At 36.1% G+C, this 24,951-nt stretch overlaps 1 protein-coding gene across 1 annotated transcript in view; it reads right to left on the reverse strand.

The window, feature by feature from the left end:
• The window catches only part of LOC120629871 (spondin-2), an 80,631-nt gene that overhangs the window by 7,440 nt on the left and 48,240 nt on the right, over positions 1-24,951 (reverse strand). The window contains exons 3-5 of the mRNA XM_039898944.1: positions 6,388-6,587; positions 3,454-3,558; positions 724-903 (exon numbers count right to left, since the gene is read on the reverse strand). Of these exons, the coding sequence (XP_039754878.1) occupies positions 724-903; positions 3,454-3,558; positions 6,388-6,587 (485 nt within the window). The remainder of the gene's footprint in view (positions 1-723; positions 904-3,453; positions 3,559-6,387; positions 6,588-24,951) is intronic.

The raw sequence follows: 24,951 nt of genomic DNA on the forward strand, positions 1-24,951 counted from the left end.
TAGTATCTAAGTATCTAATCTGCTATTTAAGAGGAGTGAGCAGTACTGCACACATACAGGCTTAAGGGTGCGAAGAATTTACGAAATATATTGTATTATTGTTTCAATAAATAAATAAATAAAATAAATAGATAAGAGTGGCTCTAGTACTTTCCTAGACGACGTTTGTCACAAAAAGCGCCACATATATATGTATTATTTGAACCTTATTTGCGAATACTAATGGCCGCTTTACTAAACCTAGGCGTCGAATTTAACAATGCCAAATTTTTTTGGCGGTGTCTATAGAAGAAAATGTTTCACCAACTCTTAGGTGATAGCTATGGTTGATAAATGACTAGGAATCTCCTTAGATAAGGCGTTAACTTTCATCAGAGCGGAACACAATGAGGAAGCATTGATGTGTTCCGGTCTTAACGGCAGAAATAAACATGGCGGTAGTACTTCTCTAGACGAGCTTACACTAAACCTAGGCGTCGCCTAAATCAATGCCTAATTTTTAAGGCGATGTCTATAAAAAACGTTTTACCAACTCTTAGGTGATAACTATGAGTGAACAGTTTATGTATGCCTACGAAAGTCACTCCTATTCTAACGAGATTTCGTTAGAATAGGCGTGACTTTCGTTATATCGTTAGTGAAAACGGGCATAAGAATCTTATTAAAAGGCAGTTATAAGGAAGTACAAATATACATAGAACAAATTATGCCATAAGAACTTACCTTGATAAACTGAAAAGTTGCGATTGGTGGAAGCCTTCTCAGATGGGGGTAGAAGAAAGAGCCGGCGGGGTGGGAGGGGTACTTAGAGGTGATGCGGTAGGCTACCCCCTGCGGAGCCGTTGGCCAGTTGGGCGCCGTGAATGTGAACCCGTTGTCCGTGCCTGCATCTAATGGGTCCACCTAAAACCATTTTCCTGATGAGCTTCGTGATGTTGGACATCTATTGGCACTAAAATTGATATGTATGCCGTCACTACAAACGACATGACGCTCTCTTATGCCGTCTTGCTCCCTCTACGCCATTGCATATTAACATATTTTGTAAATATATTCTTTGTTATGTATAATTAATTTAATAAGAAAATATTTTTAATATTACGAAATTCTATTTATTACTGATATAATTTTTAATTAAGTTAAGTTATTCATAAACAAAAATAACCAAAAATAACTAATGTACCAATATAAAACTTAATAAAATCTCGAAACCATCGCAGCGAGGCACAGTACCTATATACTGGCAGCATTGCCCCTTTGAATGGGTAAACTTATTCTTGGGCCAAGGTAACTGCCCGCTCTAGGATCACTGGTTGACACGTTAACCCTTTTTTGGAGTTCTTTAAAAAGAGCTCAAGTCCGCGGTCCCAGGGTCCAAAGTCTCTACTCCAAAAGATACAAAAATTAAACTGCTATGAAGGTTTATTCATAAACAAAAACAACCTATGAACAAAAATTAAATCAATAAAATCTAAGAAGGTCTTTGAAACCACCGCAGCGAGGCACAGTAAGTACCTAAGATACTGGTAGCATTGTCCCTTTGATGAGTAAACTAATTCTATTGCTAAGGTAAGTGCCCGCTCTTGGATCACCGGTAGACACTTTAACCCTTTTTGACAGCTCTTTAAAAAGAGCTCGACCCCTCCCCCCGTTCCCATCGTCTCTACTCCAAAAGGTACAAAAATGTAACTGCTATAAAGGTTTTGGAAATTGGTAGCAGCCTTACCCACAATTGACGAGGTGACCTAACAATGTGATACAGCTAGGTTACCTTATATATAATCTATGCTAATAAATAAATACGTAGAGCAATTATTTGATTTTTTCACCTTCCAATTATTCAAAAACCTTTAGTGAAATTTTTGGTTAACGCCCCCTCCGTTTTCTTCAAGGATAACTAGCTGTTATATACAATACAATCAAAAAAAACATCAGGTGTTTTTAAACGTTCGAATCCTCCCGTTAAGATTTCGTCAACAATTCTATTAACAACATTGAGACACGAAGCAATTCAGTCCAGCCCGATAAATTTAACTTTGTTGATAGTTATCTCTTGCTCAGGTAAAACACTGAGAAAGTAGTAATTAACTCGTAAAATAAAGCAATCAAGCGAAGCCATTACAAAACTACGAGCAATTAGAGACGGCGAAAGTTGTGGATTTAGTTTCAATTGCCGAGTAAGAGAAATAACAATTTAGTATAAAATATGAAGATTTGATTTAAATAGGATAAAGAAATTTTAAGTGATCTTTTTAGGTTTTAAAATAGATAATTAAAGTGTGTTTATTGGTTTGACTTCCATTAACGCACAGGTTGACCAAACTCTCGGATTGCTATTTTTTATGTAAAAATATAGTTAAATGACCAAAGAGTGATATGGCCTTATTTTTATCACATGAAAACCAATCCACTCAGGCGAAGTAAATACTGTTAAAACATTTATGAAGTTGATCAGTGTTGCTGATTTAAATAAAAAAACTAAGAAAGTAATACGGCTATGTCAATAATACCGAATAAGTCACAATAACTTCAAAAAGTAAATAAGGAACATATGCCCTAATGTCACCAGATACCTACAAAACATTTCATTAATGCCTTGTCCCAAATGATCAACTTTACTAGCCCAAAAGCTGGCATTTATTTGCCCATCGGTGAAGGTCGCATTTCATCGTTGCAACCAAACGCGATAAAAAAATCTAAACTAGGTTTACGCGGTAAACTGGCTTCAGGAGTACAATTTGAACATTTAAATGTGTAGCTAAACGTGGTTGGTTTCCAAAGCAAACGATGTAATCAGCCCCAAGTCTACCAAAACGGCATAGCAAGAGCATTTTATGGTCAAATAAGTACTGATGATGAAATATTTATGGTCAAATAAGTACTGATAATGATCCAGAACCATTCGAACAAACATAAGTTTTACACATAACTACATAGAAGATTGACCTTAAAATTAGTGCAATAGTTAAATAAAAAAAAATGGCCTCAACTTAAAAAGGTTTCATACTACCATCGCGGAAAGTTAAAATCAATCTAGTTCGAAAAATCCAGATGATAGGTTGAATTCAATGGTGCTATCGGTATCTACAGGGTAAGGGTAGGGTGAGTAAGAAAAGGTGGGCGTATAACAGTTGATACCTATTACTTTAAGAACTGTCCCCCTTTGTTTTAGGGCTATAAACCTTATTATACGAACTTACGAACAAGGTATCTTATAAAACTGATTTAAAGTAATCAAGCTTTAAGCGATCGTAGCAAAATTACGTCCGCTCAGTTTTGAAAAATCAGTTTTCTCACCCTAGAGTAATAAAAATTTCGAGCTTACGCGGTATTCAAAAAGCACACTTACTGTGTATTGAATAAGGTTAGCTATGTGGTAAAGAATTAACAAAGACAATCAACCGTCTTTTCCGTTGTGGGTATAAAAGTAGAAAGCGTCAGAAAAAAACTTACCTCAATAGTGATGCTATCAATCCAGTTTCCGTCGACGCAGAGATCAAAGCTGTCTACTCCGATGAACCAGTCCGGAGATGGGATCATACGTGCCATTACAGATACCTGGGAAATTAGGGCAAGTTAATCTAGTGCACTTGATTTAATGTTACAAAGGAATACAGTTCTACATTTTAATTAAATAAATTAGCACTGCAATCTACCGGACATAGTTTAATGAAACAATACAATTGCGATACAACTCCATCATCATCATAAATTTCAATAAATAAATAAATATACTACGACATACACCCATCGCCATCTAGCCCCAAAGTTAGCGTAGCTGTTATGGGTACTAAAACTGAATAATATTTTTATGAATAATACACGTAAATACTTATAATACACAGACATGCTAGCATGTTCATCACACAAACGTTTCCCAGTTGTGGTAATCGAATCCACAGCCTTTGGCGCAGAAAGCAGTGTCCCTGGCCGTCAAACCAATTGACCAATTGACGTCCACTGATGGGTATAGGCCTTATGTAGGGAGTTCCAAAAACCACGATCCTGGGCCACTTGTTTCCAGCGGCTTCCAGCGACTAGCTTGATGTCGTCTTTCCACCTCATTGTAACCCCAACGTCCATCAGTTCTATATATAGTAGTATTATTATTATTATTATTTATTTTCCGAGCTATGTGCGTTTTTAATTTAAGCAACTAAAATATCACTTTATTTATCGTCAGCACTTCTGAGAGCTTCTGCTTATGGTTCTTAAAAGGCATGTGAAGACTACTGAACCGCAATTGGCCAACGTGGTTGACTACGACTTGAACCCTTCTCGTTCTGAGCGGAGACCCGGGCCGGTAATGGGTTTGATAATGATCATAGTATCCAGTATTTATACTATGGTATTTATAGTATAGTAGTAGTACCAGAGTTTAACGTAATGTACTGTTTTTATGGAATGAAAGCTCTTAGCCAATGACCTTTCGCTCGACCTTTTGACCCCACAATAGTATGGCGTCAGCTGACAAATGGACTCACATAAAAACTTCGCTGTAAAGCGGTAAACAACCGAAATTAGTCTCAACTGGCAATAAAATGCCCGCGATGGAAGCTCCGATAAATTCCCCTTTTATTACGGCTCGATTTGAATTGTCTACTGTTTTTAGGGTTCTGTTACCAATACGATCAAAACGAGCGCTCATTGAGCGACTTGTATTTGTAACATGTAAAATATTGTTATATCCATTTTTTAGTAGCCGCAAATGCGACTTGAAAATTTGCAATTTATCTATTTAAAATGTACGCATAATTTTGCTTGTCCAATATAATAAATTAATATATAGGGGGTGTAAACTTGATTACAAGGACACAAGTGCAAATGTGAGAATCTCAAATAATTGTTACCTACAAAAATGTAATCGACTTATTGAATTATAAAATTTGCGAATTGAAATGTTTATGCAATTATATGATTATTTCAGGAAAAAAATTACACCACTAGCAAAATGTTGAAATTAGCAATATACCCTATTCAAACACCGTGATGCGGTTTGGTGTTTCTGAAGCGGTTGAACAATAACTATTTGACGAAATTATTATTTTATTGAAATAATTAACTTCGGGACCCAGGAACGGGACCCTCGTTACGTGAATCTGACTCGCTCTTGCCGGGTTTTTACTATTCGTGCTTCTGACGTATCGTAATTGTTGTTTGCTCTCCCGGGCATTAATTAGTGTTGAAATACGATATTTTCGAGGGGACCAAACCGTTTTACGTATCGCCAATCCGTTTGTGGAAGTATAGGTGCGCTTATTGTTTCCCGTTTATTACAATCGATTTGGGGAAATCTAATGTAGTGCGTTTGGTACAGGCTTCGTAATGGGATTTTATTTATCAATAGGTTTTAGAAATCTGTAATGCATGTTATAGAATCTTACTTATGCGGTTTGTAAATTATTATTTCACGATATGCGTTATGCTTAGGCATTACTGTCAAAGGTAAACGGAACCCTTGTAACGCAAATGTAACTCGCACTTGCCCGTTTTTTACTATTTATGTCGTCTGACGTATCGTAATTGTTGTTTGCTGTCCCGGGCATTAATTAGTGTTGAAATACGATATTTTCGAGGGGACCAAACCGTTTTACGTATCGCCAATCCGTTTGTGAAATTATTGGAGAGCTCATTGTTGTCTGTTTATTGCAATCGCTTCGCGGAATTTCGCTATCGCGGGTCGCGTGCGGTTTTTCATAATTGCGTTTTATTTATCTATAAAGGCTTGTTAGTTCGGAACGCTTTAATGTTTTTAACTCATCAACGTCAATTAAGTGGTTTTCATGTACGAGTAGAGTTTAAATTGTGTTTAAATATATTGACTTTCTGATTTGCTCGGGTTCGATTCGGACACATTGAACACAGTTGTGTTTATTAATACCATGGGGTTGGTATTAATATCAGGGTTCTTTTTAGATCACTAAGGCTGGGATAGAGCGAGAGGTGATAGCTTAGTGGTAAATACTACGACTTCCCTTTGTAGGGGACCAAGTTGAAGCCTTAGCATGCACTTCTAACTTTCCGGGCTTCTAATTTGCGTTTTAAAACATCGTGAGGAAACCTGCATACCTGAGACCTCCACAATGTTTTCAAAGGCATTTGAAGTCCACCTTTGAAGGCTACGGTGGATTACTGCCTGCACTAATCACATTCCGAGAGGAAACCCGCGCCTCGTAGTGAACTGGTAATTGGTTGAAAATGGTGATGGTAGATGTCTGGGATCCTCTAAGGGAGCTGACAAATTTTATCTTCTCTTAATTCTCTGGAATACTTATATCCGACTTCTAGCAGTATTTAAGCCAGATCGATTGCTTTTAAATTACGAAAGTTCAACATGCTAAACGAGTCTGATCTGTAATAGAGTAGTAAGTAAAGTCGAAAACTTACTCTAGAGTGATTTCCGTCTACGAAGAACTCCGCTTCAGTTCTGCCTGCGCCTTGACTGATAGCTGGTGCTCCAAATACATCCAGCGTGCCTGGGCTCGAGCCAAGCGAATCTGATCGGCCGCTTTCGGCGAACTGCCGTACGGGGGCGGACACCCGTCTACCCAAACGGAACAAAACGTTCGACCTGCTGTGGGATACACCTGCGGACAAATAAGTCATTTATTTAAGTGTATTTTTACCAATGTTTTTGTATTTACTAAATATTAACTGTAAGAAGCGCTAATAGCGCATTGGGTAGGAGCTCGACTTCACTTTCGAGGGGCTAAGTTCGAATCTCAGCACGCACCTGTTTTTTAAAAGGAAAACATCGTGGGGAAAGCTGCAAGTCTACATGAAGTTCTCAAAGGTGTTTGTGGAGTCCACCAATGCATGCACTGGGCCAGCATGGTGGACTACAGCCTTACCTCCGTCTCATTGCGGGAGGAGAACCGTGCTCTGTAGTGGGTCGGTAATGGGTTGGTGTGATGATGATGTACTGTAAGATTTACGTTTTTACAGTAGTTTTAAAGAAGTTACTTAAAAGTTGACGGAGCAAGCAGATCGCCCACCTGATGATAAGCGGAAAAGCGTAGCCTATAAAAAGAGTAGAACTTCGCATGCTCTGCGAAGTTCTGCTTCTCTTACAAATTGGCGCCCTATGTCCATAAACCTGTGGACCCTCATGTGCCTGTAATTACACCAACAGCTATTCCCATACACAGCAGTGCTACTTGGCGGCATAAATATAATCAGCAGTATTACTTCCCCGGGCGAGATCTGCCACAAAAAACACCACCAGCACAAATCTGGTATTTTGGGATCGGTCGTGAATTCATAAGTAGAATTCGTCGACTAGGCTGAATATCTGTGGATGGTGCATGATTTAGTTAATACCTTATACAGATAACTTCTTCAGATTGTGCTTTGAACCGATTAAAATGGATGAGGTTTCAACGTTACGAGCAAACCTTGTATCTACTGTATCTTTCGTGGATATAAAATCTTCTTCCGATCTGTGGTTTTGTTTGAGATAATTTTTGAATAAGCTATCAGACATACAGGCTTTCTTAATATGCAGGGAAAGGGTTTCTACAAACATTATCAGTTATATGGAAAGAGGAATTTACTATGAGTTTTTACTGATGGCTAAGGGCACATAAAATATTTAAGGACAAGATCAATTTGTATAAACTAAAATCCCTCTTTATAACAACGTAAACTCTAAAGCTTACCTGAATAAACCTTCATTAGCTGATATAAAGTTGATTTATAATAGGATCAAAATGAAAATTTTCTCCGCGGGTGCTTGTTTAATGAAGTTTTATTAAATCTCGGATGAACTGTGAAAGGGCGAGAAAAAGGGGAAAAAATAACCGATATTGACCGAGTCGCTTTCGCGGGTTCCTTACAAAGTCTGACTTAACTAACCTTACCTAAATGTATCCTCAGTAATGTATAACATTTAATAATTATAATAATAATTCAATGTTGACATTATCATCCCAAATGATGATAACTTGGTAAAAGCTGAAAAGGAAAAGTATCAAAATACTTGGACATTGCTCACGAGATTACCACCATGTGGAATGTTGAGTCAACAGGCATTGATCTGATAGTTGTTTCAGTTAAAAGTCTTCTCGAGAAAAGCTTAGACCAACATCTTAAGAAGCTTTCGCTTGGTTGTTGGATCAAGGGTCGTATACAGAAGGCATAATTCTTAAAACGGCACGTATTGTGAGGAGGTTCCTGACTCTGGAGCCCTGACCGCCGGTTGCTTGGGTACTTAAAAGCCCCGCAAGTGGTTCTCTTTTATACATATTTAATACTGTTTTTGTTTTTCTTTTATAATTTAATCTGTTGAAAATTAAAAAAAAGAAAAAAAATTATAGATAAATAATAATAATAAATAACTTTATTACCGTACTAAATTATGCTGTTAAATATAGTTACAAAAACAAAAATACTGTATTACAAATTACAGTATTAGTAAATTGATAATTTTATGGTAGGTAACTCTTTATTTTTTTGTAATTCGATGTTTAATATGTTACTCGGGATTAAATGGCTTATTTAATTATTTATACTTTTTCAATATTGTCGTCATCACATCGAATAGAAGGTCGTAGGAAGGTTTACTGAAAAGATTTAGGTACATTTTCTGCTTATAAGTAACGGAACCCCAAAAGGGTTTACAAAATTGCTCGGTAAGCAAATCTTAGCAAAATATATAAAACACAATTTGGCCGATATCTTCGCGAGAAAAACTTTCTCATTCTACATCTTGTTCTTCCGTTTAATTCTAGAGTTGATTGTTTAGTCTAATTTGTTACAAGTTTCTGTCCGAAGAGAGCTCTACGTGTTTTTATGAACATTCTGGATCTTTCCGCGTCTTTGCCGGTTTGTACGTTTGTACTTTTTCGAGGGATGTTCTTTTTAAGCTATTATACCATCATCATCTTACAAACCCATCACCGGCCAACTACAAGGCATGGGTCTCTTCCCACAATGAGAAGAGGTTAAGGCTGTAGTCCACAACGCTGGCCCAGTGCGGATTGGTGGACTTCACGCACCTTTGAGAACATTATGGAGAACTCTCAGGTATGCAGGTTTCCTCACGATGTTTTCCTTCACCGTTGAAGCATATTTTAATTGCTTAAAACCCACATAACTTAGAAAAGTTAGAGGTGCGTGCTGGGATTCGAACTCGGCTCCACGAAAGTGAAGTTGAAGTCCAACCCACTGCGCTATCACTGCTTCTTTTCAGCTATTTAATATTACTTACTTAAAAAGAACATCGAACGGAAAACCTTTAATGTCCGAGTGTTCTCCATTAATTTTTTTTTTTTTTTTTCACTACGATAATACACACATAGCCATCTAGCCCCAAAGTAAGCGTAGCTTGTGTTATGAGTACTAAGATGGCTGATGAATATTTTTATGAACAGGATACATAAATACTTAAAATATACATATAAACACCCAGACACTGAAAGACATTCATGTTCATCACACAAACATTTTCCAGTTGTGGGAATCGAACCCACGGCCTAGGACTCAGAAAGCAGGGTAGCTGCTCACAGCGCCAATCGGCCGTCAATGTTCGGAAAGGAGTATGAACTCTGACTAGACTCCCATATTATGATATCCGTGCCCTATGAAACAAAAACAGCTTCCCCGACCAATATCGGTCGTTGTGGCCAATCTCCAGAGATTATCTAACTAAGCGGGAGAAATGATAGTGCACAAGTGTTTGCACAAGTCCTTCTCTAGTCCTTCAGTCTCATATCCGAAATATGAGACTGAAGGACTAGAGAAGGCTGCTCAGTAGCGACCGGAAAGAGAACAGCTGCAGGTGCAACCGACAGCTTAAGGTACTTCCCGAGACACGAGTCTGAATCGTACTCTGTAGAGGGTCGGTAAATGAATAATGATGAGATACAAATAGCTTGGACATAAATAAACATTAAACAGCAAAACACTGATTAATTAATTAGTTATTTACAGTTTTCGTTCAGTAAGTAAATTATTGTTGTATTTTCAAAGCAAGTGTAATTTCAAATTGGAGCAATGACGCATCGGATTAATGAGAATAACGAAACTAGTCGGTGATACAGAAATAAAATAACATATAGCGCTAATAAATTCACATGCTAAATTCTAATCCAGTACATTTAAACACACACACATTGCCATCTAGCCCCAAAGTAAGCGTAGCTTGTGTTAAGTATACGAAGATGACTGATGAAAATTTTTGTTTTATGAATTATATACATAAATGTATATTATAATACAGATAAACATCCAGACACTGAAGAACATTTATGTTCATGACACAAATATTTTCCAGTAGTGGCAATCGAACCCACGGCCTTGGACACAGAAAGCAGGGTCGCTGCCCACTGCGTCTACTGGCTCTTAAAGAATTTATTTCTTGTGTCTTGATCAAATTGTTTTTAAACCAACAGTTCAATAATAACTGCCTCGTTATCATAGTACCAAGTTCTTTTAATTTCATTACTTACTTAGATGATACATCTCAAAAGAGTTTTTTTTAAATAGTAGACCGAGAAAATGGCCAGCTGGTGGTAAGATGAAAACCATCGCCTATAACTGGAGCAACATTTCGCTGGCATGCAACAGGTCTTACAAAGTGCTGCCCTGAGTCCATCAACTTGAGGCGTAGGTGTTAAGTTTCATGTTCATGAAATTACACCAAAACCACGGCCTTCAGACCGCAATGGAAAAATACAGCTTAGCGGAAGGAATAAGCATGGCACATAACGTCTCGTTACGATACTGGGGGTATGGCTTTAAATTAACTGCCATACCTCTAACAGGTGCCATTCTTATTTGTATATTCCTGCCACCTCATTCAAGAGATGCGCAGAAGAATATCTTGGCTCAAAAACGCAATGGTTTGGAAAATAATTATTACGGCAGTCTAAACAGCTTTAAGTATAGTAAGGAGAAAGAACGCTAACAAAATTAAGACCTTGGCCATCTTAAGTGTATACTACCCAGATAATATTGCAACCAAGCCGGGCTCCCTTGTACCGGATTAAAAAAAACGGGAGTGACGTGTCGGATTTTTCCAAAGGAATAATTGGACAAAGGAAGGGGACATTAATTACCTGATTGATAAGTCAATATAGGTCAGAGCTTATAGAGAACTTTTTATATACGTCAATCATTGTATTTAAATGAAGTCCAATAAGTTTCATTGGAATGACCACAGACAATGTCATCGCTAATTCCGAATATAAACTTTAACAATAAAGTAGGTACGTAACTTTGATCGCGAAATTCAACCTAACGAATTCAAATTGCAAAATGTTATTCAAATTGTAATTGCGTGTTTTCATACGTTTTACCGTAAAAAAGTTAAGCTTCTATTATATAGTATTTCAATATCATTACCATCGTCCTCAGACTATTCATATCCCATACCTTGGCATAGACATCATCTCCCATAACAGAAAGGGGATTAAAGCATAGACTCACCAGGTTACTCAAATGCAGATTAGCGGGCTATTATAACTATTTATCACTAGTGGTAAATGTAGATTACCATATGACTAGGATTTACTACAACCTACTAGAGTTCCTAACACAAAAATGGTTTTGTTACAGAGAGGAAATTACCTGCTTTACTTTTTTTAATTTTACTATTTCATTTGCTATAGTCACTCGGGTCTCAACTGAAAATCAGTGTCATGCATGTACTTATAATGCATGGCAAATGCTGAGCTGTACACTCTTTCTTTCTGATGTAACAGACAGATATTCTGTTTTTATATTAATATACTAGCTGACCCGCGCAACTTCGTCTGCACCTAGAAAAAAACCTAGAAATTAATTGCAGCGCTACCTACCAGGTGGACCTGTTTTATTTCCAAACTATGTTATTCGCGACCGTACGTGTTATTCTATACCCGTCGCAACTTTTAAGCGATAGTTTCAATTTGAATATTTTAAAACTGAATTTGCAGGTTTATAATCAAACTTAATATTTATATCACTTTATTTCTTTCGCATTTATAATATTAGTGTTTAGTAGGATGATATGCATTCGATCGTTGTCCCATATGCCTCGCGACTGGCTGTTATCTGTGAAGAGTTATGTCCTTTATCTCCGACAATATTTATCAGATCTTCATTAAAATTAGACAGAACATGCTTGATAGTATACACTTTCAAATAAAAAAGAACTATAAAATTGGTCGAATTTTAACGGAGCTATGAAGTAAAATTGATAAAATATTTGATCACATTTCCCGGAGGAAACTTATTGTTTATCGGGATAAAAAGTATCCTATATGTTGACCCGATATATCAGCTACCACTATACCAAATTTTATTTAAATAGTTATCACGTGATGCCCAGACAGACAGACGGACAGACAAAAATTTAATTAAAAATCTGTTTTGGACTCAGTGTCGATTATAAAGCATCCCCCGGTCAAAAGATCTGTTTGGTGTGGAGTATAAGGATTGAAGAAATTATAAATTACACCACACAGATTCTCCTGCTTTTCGCGGAGTATAGCAAATTAAGCTTAATTTTGATAATATAAGCAAAATTTTAATTGCGTAAATAGAAAATAGCACATAATCCGAAAAGTTAGAGGTGTATGACGGGAATCGAACTGGGTGCCCCCCGAAATGGATGCCGAAGCACTAACCACGTGACTATTACCGCTCTATTAGTCAGTAAAAATATATGTTGATTAAAAAAACGTAGAAAGTATAAAAGTGATTTAACCAACTCCAGCAGTAGTAGTATAAAGATCACAATAAATTGCACTACACAATCAACTTTTAAATGAAAGTTAAAACAAGATGTTGAATGAGAAAGTTGTCCTCGCATAGATCTTGCGAAAATTGTGTATTATATTTTTTCAGGATTTGTTTGCAGAGTAATTTTGTACTCCTTTTTACGATTCCGTATTACGTAAGGAATACCCAACATTTTTGTTTGCGTCCAATGGACCCAAGCGTTAAAACTGAGGAGTGTGACAGCTATAGCCATAGAAATAAATGCAAGTTTTTGGTGGAAGTATTTACGTAAGATATAATATATTTCCAAAAGAGATAATGACGAAACCCGTGTAATATAAAGTTTGCTTTGCCATCAGCTCAAACAATTATCTCATTACCAGTTGTCACCAGTCTGGGGCTGTGTCTGTTGATATCACTTATGTAGGAGAGCTATGGTGATAAGCTCGATCATAACAATAGGAAGATATTCCTCCGAGCGAGTGTTCGTGCTCGGGGACCGAGGTCCGACCATTCATCTTTGGAAGTTGAATCATGATTTTTTCTAAAAACTTCGCTAGCGCGATGCAAGATCTTTGTGGCGCCATCTACTTAGGTAATGTAGAGACGGCCGCCACTTAGTATGATATCACAATAATAAAAAAAATAGTTTGCATCGGAAAATGCACTACAAAAAACAAAACGTAGGGTTATTGACAGTTCGTTTTTAATAAAATAAATAATAATAAATATACTACTATACGAAAATATACGCATCTCCATCTAGACCTACAGTAAACTTAGGTTGTGTTATGGGTTCTAAGATGACTGATGACAATTTTTTTGTTTAATATACATAAATACTTACAAATACAGATAAACATTTATGTTCATCACACAAACATTTTCCAGTTATGGGAATCGAACCCACGGTCTAGGACTTGAAAGCAGAGTCGCTGCCCACTGCGCCACTCGGCCGTTTGGAGCCAATGTTTGGCGCCCTCTGGCTGGACTAATCGCCAATGGTCTTCCCAATATCAATGGTGCGGTATTTGTGTTAGCAAACTTTTCGTAAATACTCTCGATCGTGGAAATAAAACAATTGTGATACATTGCAAGCAACAATTATTTATCTGTGCATTTATTCTTGTGTCGGCGGCCGCGCCAATTGGCAGCGCGGGAGTTCATCACACCGGGTGACTCACCCCGTTATGTAAACATCGTGACAATCCTCACCAGTTTATGCAAGTAAACATTAAAAAGATAAACACGCTTACAACTGCACGCATAAAAATAACTTTAGTTGCTTTCAATACACCATCTGAATCATTCAAATAATTATCATGTCAGGTCCTTAAAATATAGACATATGCTGTCCTAGTACTTTTGTAGGGATAAGGAGGAAGCAGGAGGGAAAAACTTTTTCACACGTGATTTTATCGAAACTTTAACTGTTTACGCAAAGCCCGATTTTGAAAAATTCTTCATTGGTGCTATGCTCCTATTAGTGTTAGCGTCATAATATATACTCTATATTTGGGCTATCCAACGCTGAAAGAATTTTTAACATCAGACTCGTACCTGAGTAAATCAGCCGTTAAGTTGCAGTATAGATAAATAACTTAGATACCGACTGCATCGCCATCTGTCGGGCTAATTTGTGAATCTAAACCAGAGAGCAGAGAGAATCCAGGGAGCCACCGAAACCCATACAAAAAGATTTATTCAAATCGGTGCAGCCGTTTAGGAGGCGTTCAGTGACATACACACGCACACAAGAAATATATATATATAGATACCCTCCTTAATCAACCGTTACTAACCAAAGAACCAAATAACTTCAGGCCGTTATCTGCGTCATTGTGTTTATGCGCGCGACCACCGTGGCGCAATGGTGAGTGCATCTGGAAGTCCCGAGTTCGATCCCTGGCATGACCAGTTCAGGAATGCATGCTCTGTCGGAAGGCTTCGGCCTTGGCAGGTCCCCTATTGACAAATATGTGCCGAAACCAAAATAACCAAACGTCACCCCGAGTCGAGTTACGAGCCTCACAGGACGCGCCCTTAGGTCGATGTCTTCCTAGCGTACGCGCTCGTAGGAATAAGGCTTTTAGAGCAAAGACCCATCACGCTTCTGCAATGCAGGTTGGCAGGCTGTACACGTTTGTGATAACAGCCTAGACCGCCGCCGCGGCGGATTAACAATGTAATGCATAAGCACCATCTTTTTAAACGTAAGAACGATATTTATAACAATAAGTCTCAAACACTCGAACACATTCTTTAATTTTTCCTTAAGTTTTTTTTATCGACGACAGTTCACGCACTTGGCTGCGAACTCACCTGGTGGCAAGTGATGAAGTTCTCAGTAAAGGTAACACGATGTGGGCGTTTGATTTTTTTAATCATCAACGTCTTAAAATTTCTCAGAAATAAAGCATCTTATGTAAATTAAAGAGCGATGGGGATACTTCATCATCATCGCCATCAAGGAAACCTGCATACTGAGAGTTCTCCATAATGTTCTCAAATGTTTATGAAGTCCACCAATCCGCACTGGGCCAGCGTGGTGGACTACGGCCGTGTCCTGTAGTGAGTCCCTTAATATAAATAAATAAATTAATAAATATATTACGACAATACACACATCGCCATCTAGCCCCAAAGTAAGCGTTGCTTGTGTTATGTGTACTAAGATAGCTGATGTTTATTTTTATGAATATAATACACATAAATACTTATAATATAGAGATAAACAACCAGACACTTAAAACACATAAATACTTATAATATAGAGATAAACAACCAGACACTTAAAACATCCATGTTCATAACACTAACATTTTTCCAGTTGCGAGAATCGAACCCACGGACTCGAGCTCAGAAAGCAAGGTCGCTGCCCACTGCGCCAACCGGCTGTGATAGGTAATGGGTTGGTGTTACGATGATGGTGAATTTTAAATAAAGCGGGAACCACCATTGATGATACACGATACAAACATCTAACTTTTCTAGTTGCCATGTACTTTAGCACTAATGGCGTAGACACTTCGGTGAGTATTGAAGCCGTGCCAAGATTTAGTATGAATAATATGTGGACTATTCGGTCTTGTATGACTAACTCGTAGTAAGGTGATCTTGTATGGCGCTTTCAGAAATGTAACAGGCAGGTGTGTCGACGAATATAGACAGGCTTGAGACGATGATTTCTAAGCACTCTCTTCCTGCACTATTTGGGTAGGACGTTTGGTTAGGGCAAAATGATGACAGTAAGTTCTTACGATGCGCGCGCATACCGTCACAAAAAACCGACACCCGAATTTAGCTATAAGGTTTGACAGTGTACACTTTTCAATTGTCAAAGTCTGCGGGCGCATTTCGGTGAATGCGAAAGTATGTTTGTTTGTCCTTACTTTATGCTACCAATCTATTTCTTTTACCCCTACGGAGAACTGTAACAGTTGCCACCAGTGGGGCTAGCTCAAGCAGTTGACAAAAATGATATCCCCTGATTATATATCCTGACAAGGGAAATAATTAATGTGTCCACATGCTAAAGCACGGGAACATGGAATAAGAAAGTTTACTTCCGTTTATCATAGTATAATTCATCGTCATATCAACCCATTACAGAGAAAGCCAGGCAACCATAGGATAAGGAAAACAGTAGGAAAACAGACTGCAGGTTGTGCATAGTAAAAAAAAAATACAAATAATACACACTTCAGCACGCTGAATACCTTTTCCCTTATTAGATATTGGAGTATTACTATTATCTTCTTTAGGACGGCTGGCAACACACGTTGGGCAAATCCACTTAGATCGATGGGTAGAAATCTCGTCATAGTTAACGCATTCCGAATGGTATAGTAGCAAGCAGTCGCTGTTAGAGCACTTAACGCGCTTTTGAGTGACAGAAATACTGGAGTTGCAGGCACTACAGTTCATGGTAAAATTAAGGTTTGAGAAAAAAAAAAAGAATAAAAATAAAAACTAAAATGTGAATAAAAAATATTAAAATTTAAAATCTGCGTCCTTTCACACCGGGGTTCGATCTTGGTCCAAGAAACAAGCAGCAAGGCAGATTCGAACTATTCCGTGACACATATTACTCTTATCGACCACATATGAGGGTGAAACGAAAAAAAAAAGATTGAAAAAATTGTTGCGACACCACAATCACAAGTTAAAATCGTTTTATTGCACGAAAACAATAATGTTTTGCTGAGATAACACTCAGGAGGATTCTCCCGTCACTTAGGTATACAAAAACCTTAACTTGGCAACTGTAACGCAGGTAAAAATTATACTTATTAATTATAAACGCGTAACGTGATTAGCTTTATCGCTTGACATGCATATTCATATAAGGAGTATTAGCTTCGTAATCACTTAGACGAAGTAAATATTAAAAACACTCCAATCATTTTAGTTCGCTCAAGAAACCTATCAAGTATTCCTTTCAACATAGTTGGTACATAAGGGATTAGCAAGGCAAGGTAGAATTTATTAAAAGCACGTAGATAGATAAAAACTTTATTACACGTCTACTTATATTATAATACCCCTGAGATCCTACCTTGCGGACAGGAAAAAACGGCTACCTCTTAAAAGTGTTATTTTGATATTGATACAGGTAATACCAAATGTGCTAGCAAAACTTAATATGACACAAATAATATAAAAGTTACAGCGTTTGAGATGAAGCTCTAGGGGCGAAATATTTCTAAAACTTTCGTCATCATCTAAACAACCCATTACCGGCCCACAGCAGGGCACGGGTCTCCTCCCACAGTGAGAAGGGGGTTAAGGCGGTCCACCACACTGGCCCAGTGTGGATTGGTGGACTCCACACACAATTCAGAACATTATGTAGAACTCTCAGGCATGCAGGTTTACGATGTTTTTCTTCAGCGTTAAAGCAAGTGATATTTTAATTACTTTAAACGAACATAACTTAGAAAAGTAAGAGGTGCTGGGATCCGAACCCGGCCCCCCAAAATTGAAGTCCTAAACACTAAGCTATCACTGCTAAAGAGTTGTTTATTCCTTTAAAAAGTTTTGTTTTATATAAATTCAGTTAGGTTGTGGTGGAGCTCAGGCGTGTAGGGGTGGGAAATGTTAGAACTTAGTGGAGGTGGGTAGTCAGTAACCAGCTAAAAGTAGCGTAACTGGGGTTTTGACCAGAGTAAACAAAACCCAACTAAAGGTGACGTGCCCAGGGTTTTAATCAGGTAAGTAAATACCCAACTAGAAGGGAAATACCGAGGACATTTCCCAATGAAACTCTAAACTGTTTAAACCTGTTTATTTATTTATTTAACTCTTTATTATACAACACAACATATACAAAAATATAATAAAAACAGAAACATATAGAAAGAAGTAGAATGCAAGAGTATTACAAGCTACAGAAAAGTGATTTAAGACCATTTTAGAGTTCTAATAACGTTTCAATGACAACTCTTTTAGATTTTGGGCAGGCCGTGCTTTTGTGCATGCATAAAGTGCATTGTGTGTAAGTGGGGCTTAGACACGCCACAACCCATTCAAAGGCATGGCATGGTATTTCTACATAAGCTCATACAAACGAAAAAAAGGAAAACGAATAGCATCCTTGATGAAAAGAACGTGGGTAAGCAGTAACGGCATTCTGAAAGCACTAAAAAATCGATACGACTCTCCAATTTACAAGCTGTATATTAAACGCCACTAGGGTAGGGCTGCCTGGACGCAGAAATTCTAATTTGTAACTTTTTGTATATTGCATATTATAATGTAAGTTTTTTTTTAATTTAGTTTAGTTTTTAATTATTCTGTTATGTTATATTGTAGATGGGTCTTACATAGTTACCAAATAAAAATAAATAAATTAATAAATAAATGGCAACGTATGCCGCGGTACACTATTCCACTGTTCACCAAAAAATTTTACAGGACTAATCTCGGCTACCACTCCTCAATACCGTCGCTAAGTAGATAGTATGAGGAATTTTGCGCTAAAAATGAGTGTTTAACGATACACTAGGAAAATTTAAAACTACAATTATTCAAACGTTTTTCACTTCGCTAGAAGGTGACTCGTAATTTGATGATTACTCCTACTTTGTTTTCTCTTAAATATTATTATTGGTTATATAAGGTACAGAAGTCATTTTTGGGATTAAGTATACGCTTTTATAATATGATTCCTAAGGTAATTTTGGACCTACAAATGCATAAGTTTAAAGAATATATTAAAACACATTTATCACAGCGAGGTTACTATATAATTGATGAATTTCTTAAATACAAGGTTGCTTGGAGTCAACCGGCTCCGCTTTCATCTCTCACAAGAATGTTAAAATGTAAAATATAAATTGTTGATGTTGGAAAAGAGCAACTTCTGAGTTTCTTGCCGGCTTCTTCTCGGTAGAATCTGCCTTCCGAACCGGTGCTTGCGAACGTTTCAAAAGTGCTTATATTAGGCCTACTTGAAATAAATGAATTTTGAATGTTGCTTAAATTCTATATATAATTTATATATATATATATATATATATATATAAATAAAGATATATATATATAAAGATGAATGTATAAGCGATTAAGCGTTCCGGTACAAAAATCGGTTAACTTATCGGTTAACTTTAATATCACAAAAAGCTTTTAAAAATGTACGTTCTGTGGGAACAAATCCGAAAATCCCAAATAACAACGATTAACAAATAACAAAACAGAAACGCTTTAGAGGTGGCTATGTAAATATCGTTGTTTTGACAGAATAATCCGCGAGTTTTATTTGAATATAAACTGTATATCTTAAGAGATAAGCCATTGTTTGTTTACGCCTACCTACCTATAGGCTGAGAGTTCGTGGGAAGTTTTGATAGGGGACTTTATAATAAACGACGGTTTGCCCTCTAAATAATTAAGGTTTAAGATGATTATAAACTTTATTTTTCTTTAGTATGGACATGTAGCAATTCGAGCTATTCTTTTAACCCATCCTATAGTCAAAGTCAATTGCAAATATGTCTGTTTGACCGTCGCCGATTGCAATACGGATCGCTGAAAACTAACCAAGTACGGCTCCAGCGAAATAAACAAAAACAAACTTTGTACAGACAGCTAGATCTTGGTAGAATTTTGCAGATTACAAGTGACACTAACTGTGACTAACATTTTTTTTTAAGTATTAGTACAAGTAAAATGGTATTATGGATTAGCATTTGGCAGAGAAACTTTAAATAAGCGTTAGTCAGGACGAGAATTTAAAATAATTTTATCTGGCCTGACCATTCGTAACACTATCAATAACTTAATTTTAATGATTATACACTAATGAAGGATTAATATTCGATGCATTTCATAAATATACCAAATTTCACCCACAGTTTAAGAATAGGTTCATAAAAAATCGAGCTTTGTCATAAACCTCGTGAACTTTCCACTAGCTCTGGGCCTACGGGGAGAGTGGGCCGCTCCCCGTCACCTGATCTTTCCGAGATTTGTAAATTGAAGGCATTAGTGGATCAAGCAGGCAATTTCGGCGACATACGATATTTTGATTGCACAGGTGCTGCTTAATCTCGTAGGCTATTAATTGTGGAGTTAAATTATTAATTAAATATGTATGGTAATTTATTGCTAGCTACTATTTTCTACCGTGTGGTGACGGTAGATCAGACTAAAGTTGCCACCTCCCTTCCTCTTTTCGCGGGTGTAATACGAGGCGAGGGCAACGGATAACAGTTATGAAAATTAAGCTTAATTTGCTAAACTCCGCGAAAATCAGGAGAATCTGCATGGTGTAATTTATAATTTCTTCAATCCTTATACTTCACACCATATAGATCTTCAGCAATGTACCCTGTACGCACGTTTCGCTCCGAAACCGGAGCATCCTCAGGACATGTTGACTTTACAATGAATAATTGTCAAGACTTTAAAATTATTTATAAATTACACCATACAGATTCTCCTGCTTTTCGCGGAGTATAGGAAGATAAGCTTAATTTTCATAATATATCATGATTTCCGCAAAATAACGGTTGCTCCTTCCCACCGGATAGCAGTTTTCTCTGTGCTACTAGAACCATCTACTTTAATCACCAGCCCACCTTCCCATCGTGGTGATTATGGGCAAAACAACCACCCCCCATTGGTAAACCCGTAAAGAAAGTTACAAAATAATTCCAGAAGCAGCCCTTGTTTGTTTATCAGTCCCCTCTAATTTAATACTCCAAAAATAAACCGTTTGTTGATTAAATTATGTTTAAACTCGATGAGTTGTTAAGTACTTTTTGCTAGCCTTATCTTTTTATTTTAGAGTGTGACCTGTTTGTTGCATGTATTAAAATGCTTATAAGGAGATCGCAGCCTTAATAACATATGACCGTATGAATGTATGAGTGAACGAATGAACAAATATATATAAATACTAGCTGTTGCCCGCGACTTCGTCTGCGTTTGATTTTGTTTTTAAAGTATTCAGAATCGCTAAGCCTTAAATGAGTATAGTACTATATATAACATGTGACTGTCAATTAATTATAGACAAATAATTTGCAATAAAATAAAATTGCGACTATAATTAAAGATCTAAGCTTTCCTATCTCTTAAGTTGGACCAGACTGCTCACGGTGTGCTAATTTAATTTAAAATCGGTTAAGTAGTTTAGGAGTCCATCGCGGACAAACATCGTGACAGGAGATTTATATATATTAAGATACTACGACAATACACACATCACAATGTAGCCTCAAAGTAATGATGAATAATTACGCAGCTTTCTTATGATGAAATAATTTTGAAAAATCGTTTCAGCAGATCCAGAAATTACCCCTTACACCGTCTCAAACTCACAAACGTTACCTCTTTATAATATTAGTATAGATACGCCTAAATACTTATAACATACGGATTAACACCCAGTCACGGAAAAACATTCATTGCAAATGTTTGTTTGATCTAACTATTTTTCAGATTTGGGAATCGAACCCACAGCTTCGGACTCAGAAAGCAGGGTCGTTGCCCATTGTGTAAATCGGCCTACCGAATGTAGTAATAAATGAAATAAAATTATTATTATAAATAATGTGAATCAGGCTTTAGTCGCATGCAATAAGTCAATAGTGCGCATAAGCCTCATTAGTAACTTCAGTAACTACTGTTACATTATTTGCTATAGTGTTCCATGAAAGCGCTCCACTTTCACAAGTTGTTGAGCGTGGGAGTGAAATGAAATAAAAATAAGTCTTTCAGAGAGAGCTTGACGACTTCGAGCGGTAAGCTTTGCAGTAGACATTAGACTCGTCCAATATAGTATTCTGTACTCTTAGTAATAAAATAATAAAAATAATAATAAAATATACTACGACAATACACACACCGCCATCTAGTCCCAAAGTAAGCGCAGCTTGTGTTATGGGTACTAAGATAACTGATGAATATTTTTATGAATAATATACATAAATACTTATAATATACATATAAACACCCAGACACTGAATAACATTCATGTTCATCACACAAACATTTTCCAGTTGTGGGAATCGAACCCACGGCCTTGGACTCAGAAAGCAGGATCGCTGCCCACTGCGTCAATCGGCCGTCAAATTAATAGATTTGTAAGCCTCTAACTGCTTAGTTGATAGTGTATTTTGATTTGAGAGATAAATTTAAAGATGTTAAAATAATGACAGTCTAATACATATTTGAAAATTTAAAGCATGTTCACAAAAACATATATTTATTTAAGTGAAAATGTGACTGCAATAATTTGTTCGTTAGAAGCATAAATAAACTTGACACAAAATAAGTAATTCATTTAAAGAAAATCGTATAAAATTTTACAATAAATACTTGGAGGTCTCTCTTTTCAAGTTCAAAGTTTGTATAAAGCAAAAGCTTATAGTCAGTAAAAGTCAGTAAAAGTCCTAAATATATATATAGTATAAAAGATTAGGTAAACGATACAAAGCTTGGATGAGAACTATTGCTCTAACCAGATTTCTTCTTAAGTATTTTCAAATGACAATGTGAGATGGTGATAGCAAAAAAAATATCCGGCTAAGTTATTTTTTTCTAATTCTAGTGTTTTTTAATTTATTTTTAAGCATTCTTAATGATTTAAAACAAAAGAAAAATAATAAATGATAGAGATATTTATAATAATATAATTTATTTATTTTATATACAAAAATGTATACAGCAGATATCTCCTTATGAACACAGTGATACTCTATTGATTTGTGTACAAATGAGTGCTTAAACACTCGCACTAAGGTAACTTGTGTTACGAGTGTCGCGACCTTCCTTAGGACCCATTACAACAACGTGAAATTAGGAAAATACAGTCATCGCGATACATAATAGATGAAACAAAAATATATATAACAAATTAATAACAATGATTTGAATATTAAATAAAGTAATAGTATTAATTTAATATGAATTTATAATACAAAAATATTTATAAATGAATATATTTTCAAATTATCATATTTTTTAACTACCTAAATAGTTTTCCGATGTACAGTTACACGATTAAGTAAACTTTTATAATAAACATGAGTATAAATAGATAATATAATATAGATATATGTAGTATATAATATAGATGTATATTTATATTAAGTTTAATTTAACAAATATAACCTAAAAACGTCTTCAAAACCACCGCAGCGAGGCACAGTTCCTAAGATAATGAATATATTTATATTTATATTTATATATATATAATGAACAAATATATATATTATTATATATATATTTGTTCATTAGTCTTTCGTGTGTGACATTAGTGTTGGTTAGTGTGGCCTGTATAAGCGCATTATTTAGGTCAGAGATGAAGATCTATCACAATTCAATTATCCAATGCAATGTGATTCCCGATTAGGCATCAGATTGCAATACGGATCGCCGACAAATTAGTGCTAAATCGACGAATTATTACTCGAATTTAATTAGTACAGCTGTAATTAAGAAGATTTCGTCGACAGCTTAATGCTAATTTCGTTCACAGCTTAATTTGAGATACTAAGTTATATCTTATTTTATTTATCTTTGATGGGTTTTTTATTAGATTATGGAGCTTGATGATTGTAAGGAAGTATTTCTTCGTATATTTTATTGTGTCAGAATCGGCTTGAAGTGACAAACTAATCTGTTCACTTTTATCTTCTGGCAATCGAATTGGAAACGGTCGGTGAGAACTTAGCGTTTAGTTGACATATATATATTACGTTGAGCATTTAGAAAGTATGAGAAATTAGTTGATAGAAAAGTGTTAAAAAAAACATATAGCATAATTGAGAACCTCGCCTATTTTTAAGCCCGTTCAAAAATAGCACTATTATAAAAGAAACTAATTCAGATGCTTTTTTATTAAAAATAATGCAACCGTCGGCAATTTTTGGTTTAATTCTCTTTGTCAGGAAAATAATAAAATAGTATAACAAATAAAAATACCACTCTTTAGATCTTTTGTAAATTTTTAAAGTAATTTTATAAAGTGGGTAAATAACCTAACTTTTGATAACTATAAATTCATACTTATATTTATTCAATTGATTAGATTTTACAAATACCCTAATAATTAATATTTAGTTACTAGATAGTTTTCAAGAAACAATTAAAATTATATTTGGTATCATATTATTAACAGCAATCAACAAACATCAGTGGAACCTCACATTAGGTATATTTTTTCGGCCCACTGGTCCATAGCTATTGCCGAGATAATTGCGTATAGCGTCTCCCCCTCGAGGCAGGGTAATGGGGTTATTTTTGCTTCGACGGTAATTAAAGAGATTTCGTCGAACTTCAAAGCATTTACCAACTTTATAGGATTTTGCAGGGAATATTTTCATTTATTCATCTTTGATAGGTACTTACTTACTAATTCTATTAGGGAGTTTGATGGTAGGGTAACAAATAGAGCTTTAACTGATAAATTACAAACAATCAATTTATCCAAAGCAAACTTTTGTTACCGCAGCGTTGAAAAAGAGGGGTGTTATGTTTGGTTTGATTACTATGGCTTTATGTGTGTATATTTCACCATCTCATTGAACGATTTAAAAACGGGTTTTTATCCCTTTTGGGCATGTTTAATGTTTTTTTCAATGTTGCGTATTTGGGTTAGGCAGTGTTTATTTATTTATTTATTTATTTATTTATTTAAGAGCACTAACAACATGCATATTACACGTTTTTTAAACATAGGACACACACGAACACATGGACTGATATGCACGTCAATGACAAGTGCACATAGCATTGACA

The sequence above is a fragment of the Pararge aegeria genome, chromosome 15 (assembly GCF_905163445.1).
Source record: "Pararge aegeria chromosome 15, ilParAegt1.1, whole genome shotgun sequence".
NCBI classification, from domain to species: domain Eukaryota; kingdom Metazoa; phylum Arthropoda; class Insecta; order Lepidoptera; family Nymphalidae; genus Pararge; species Pararge aegeria.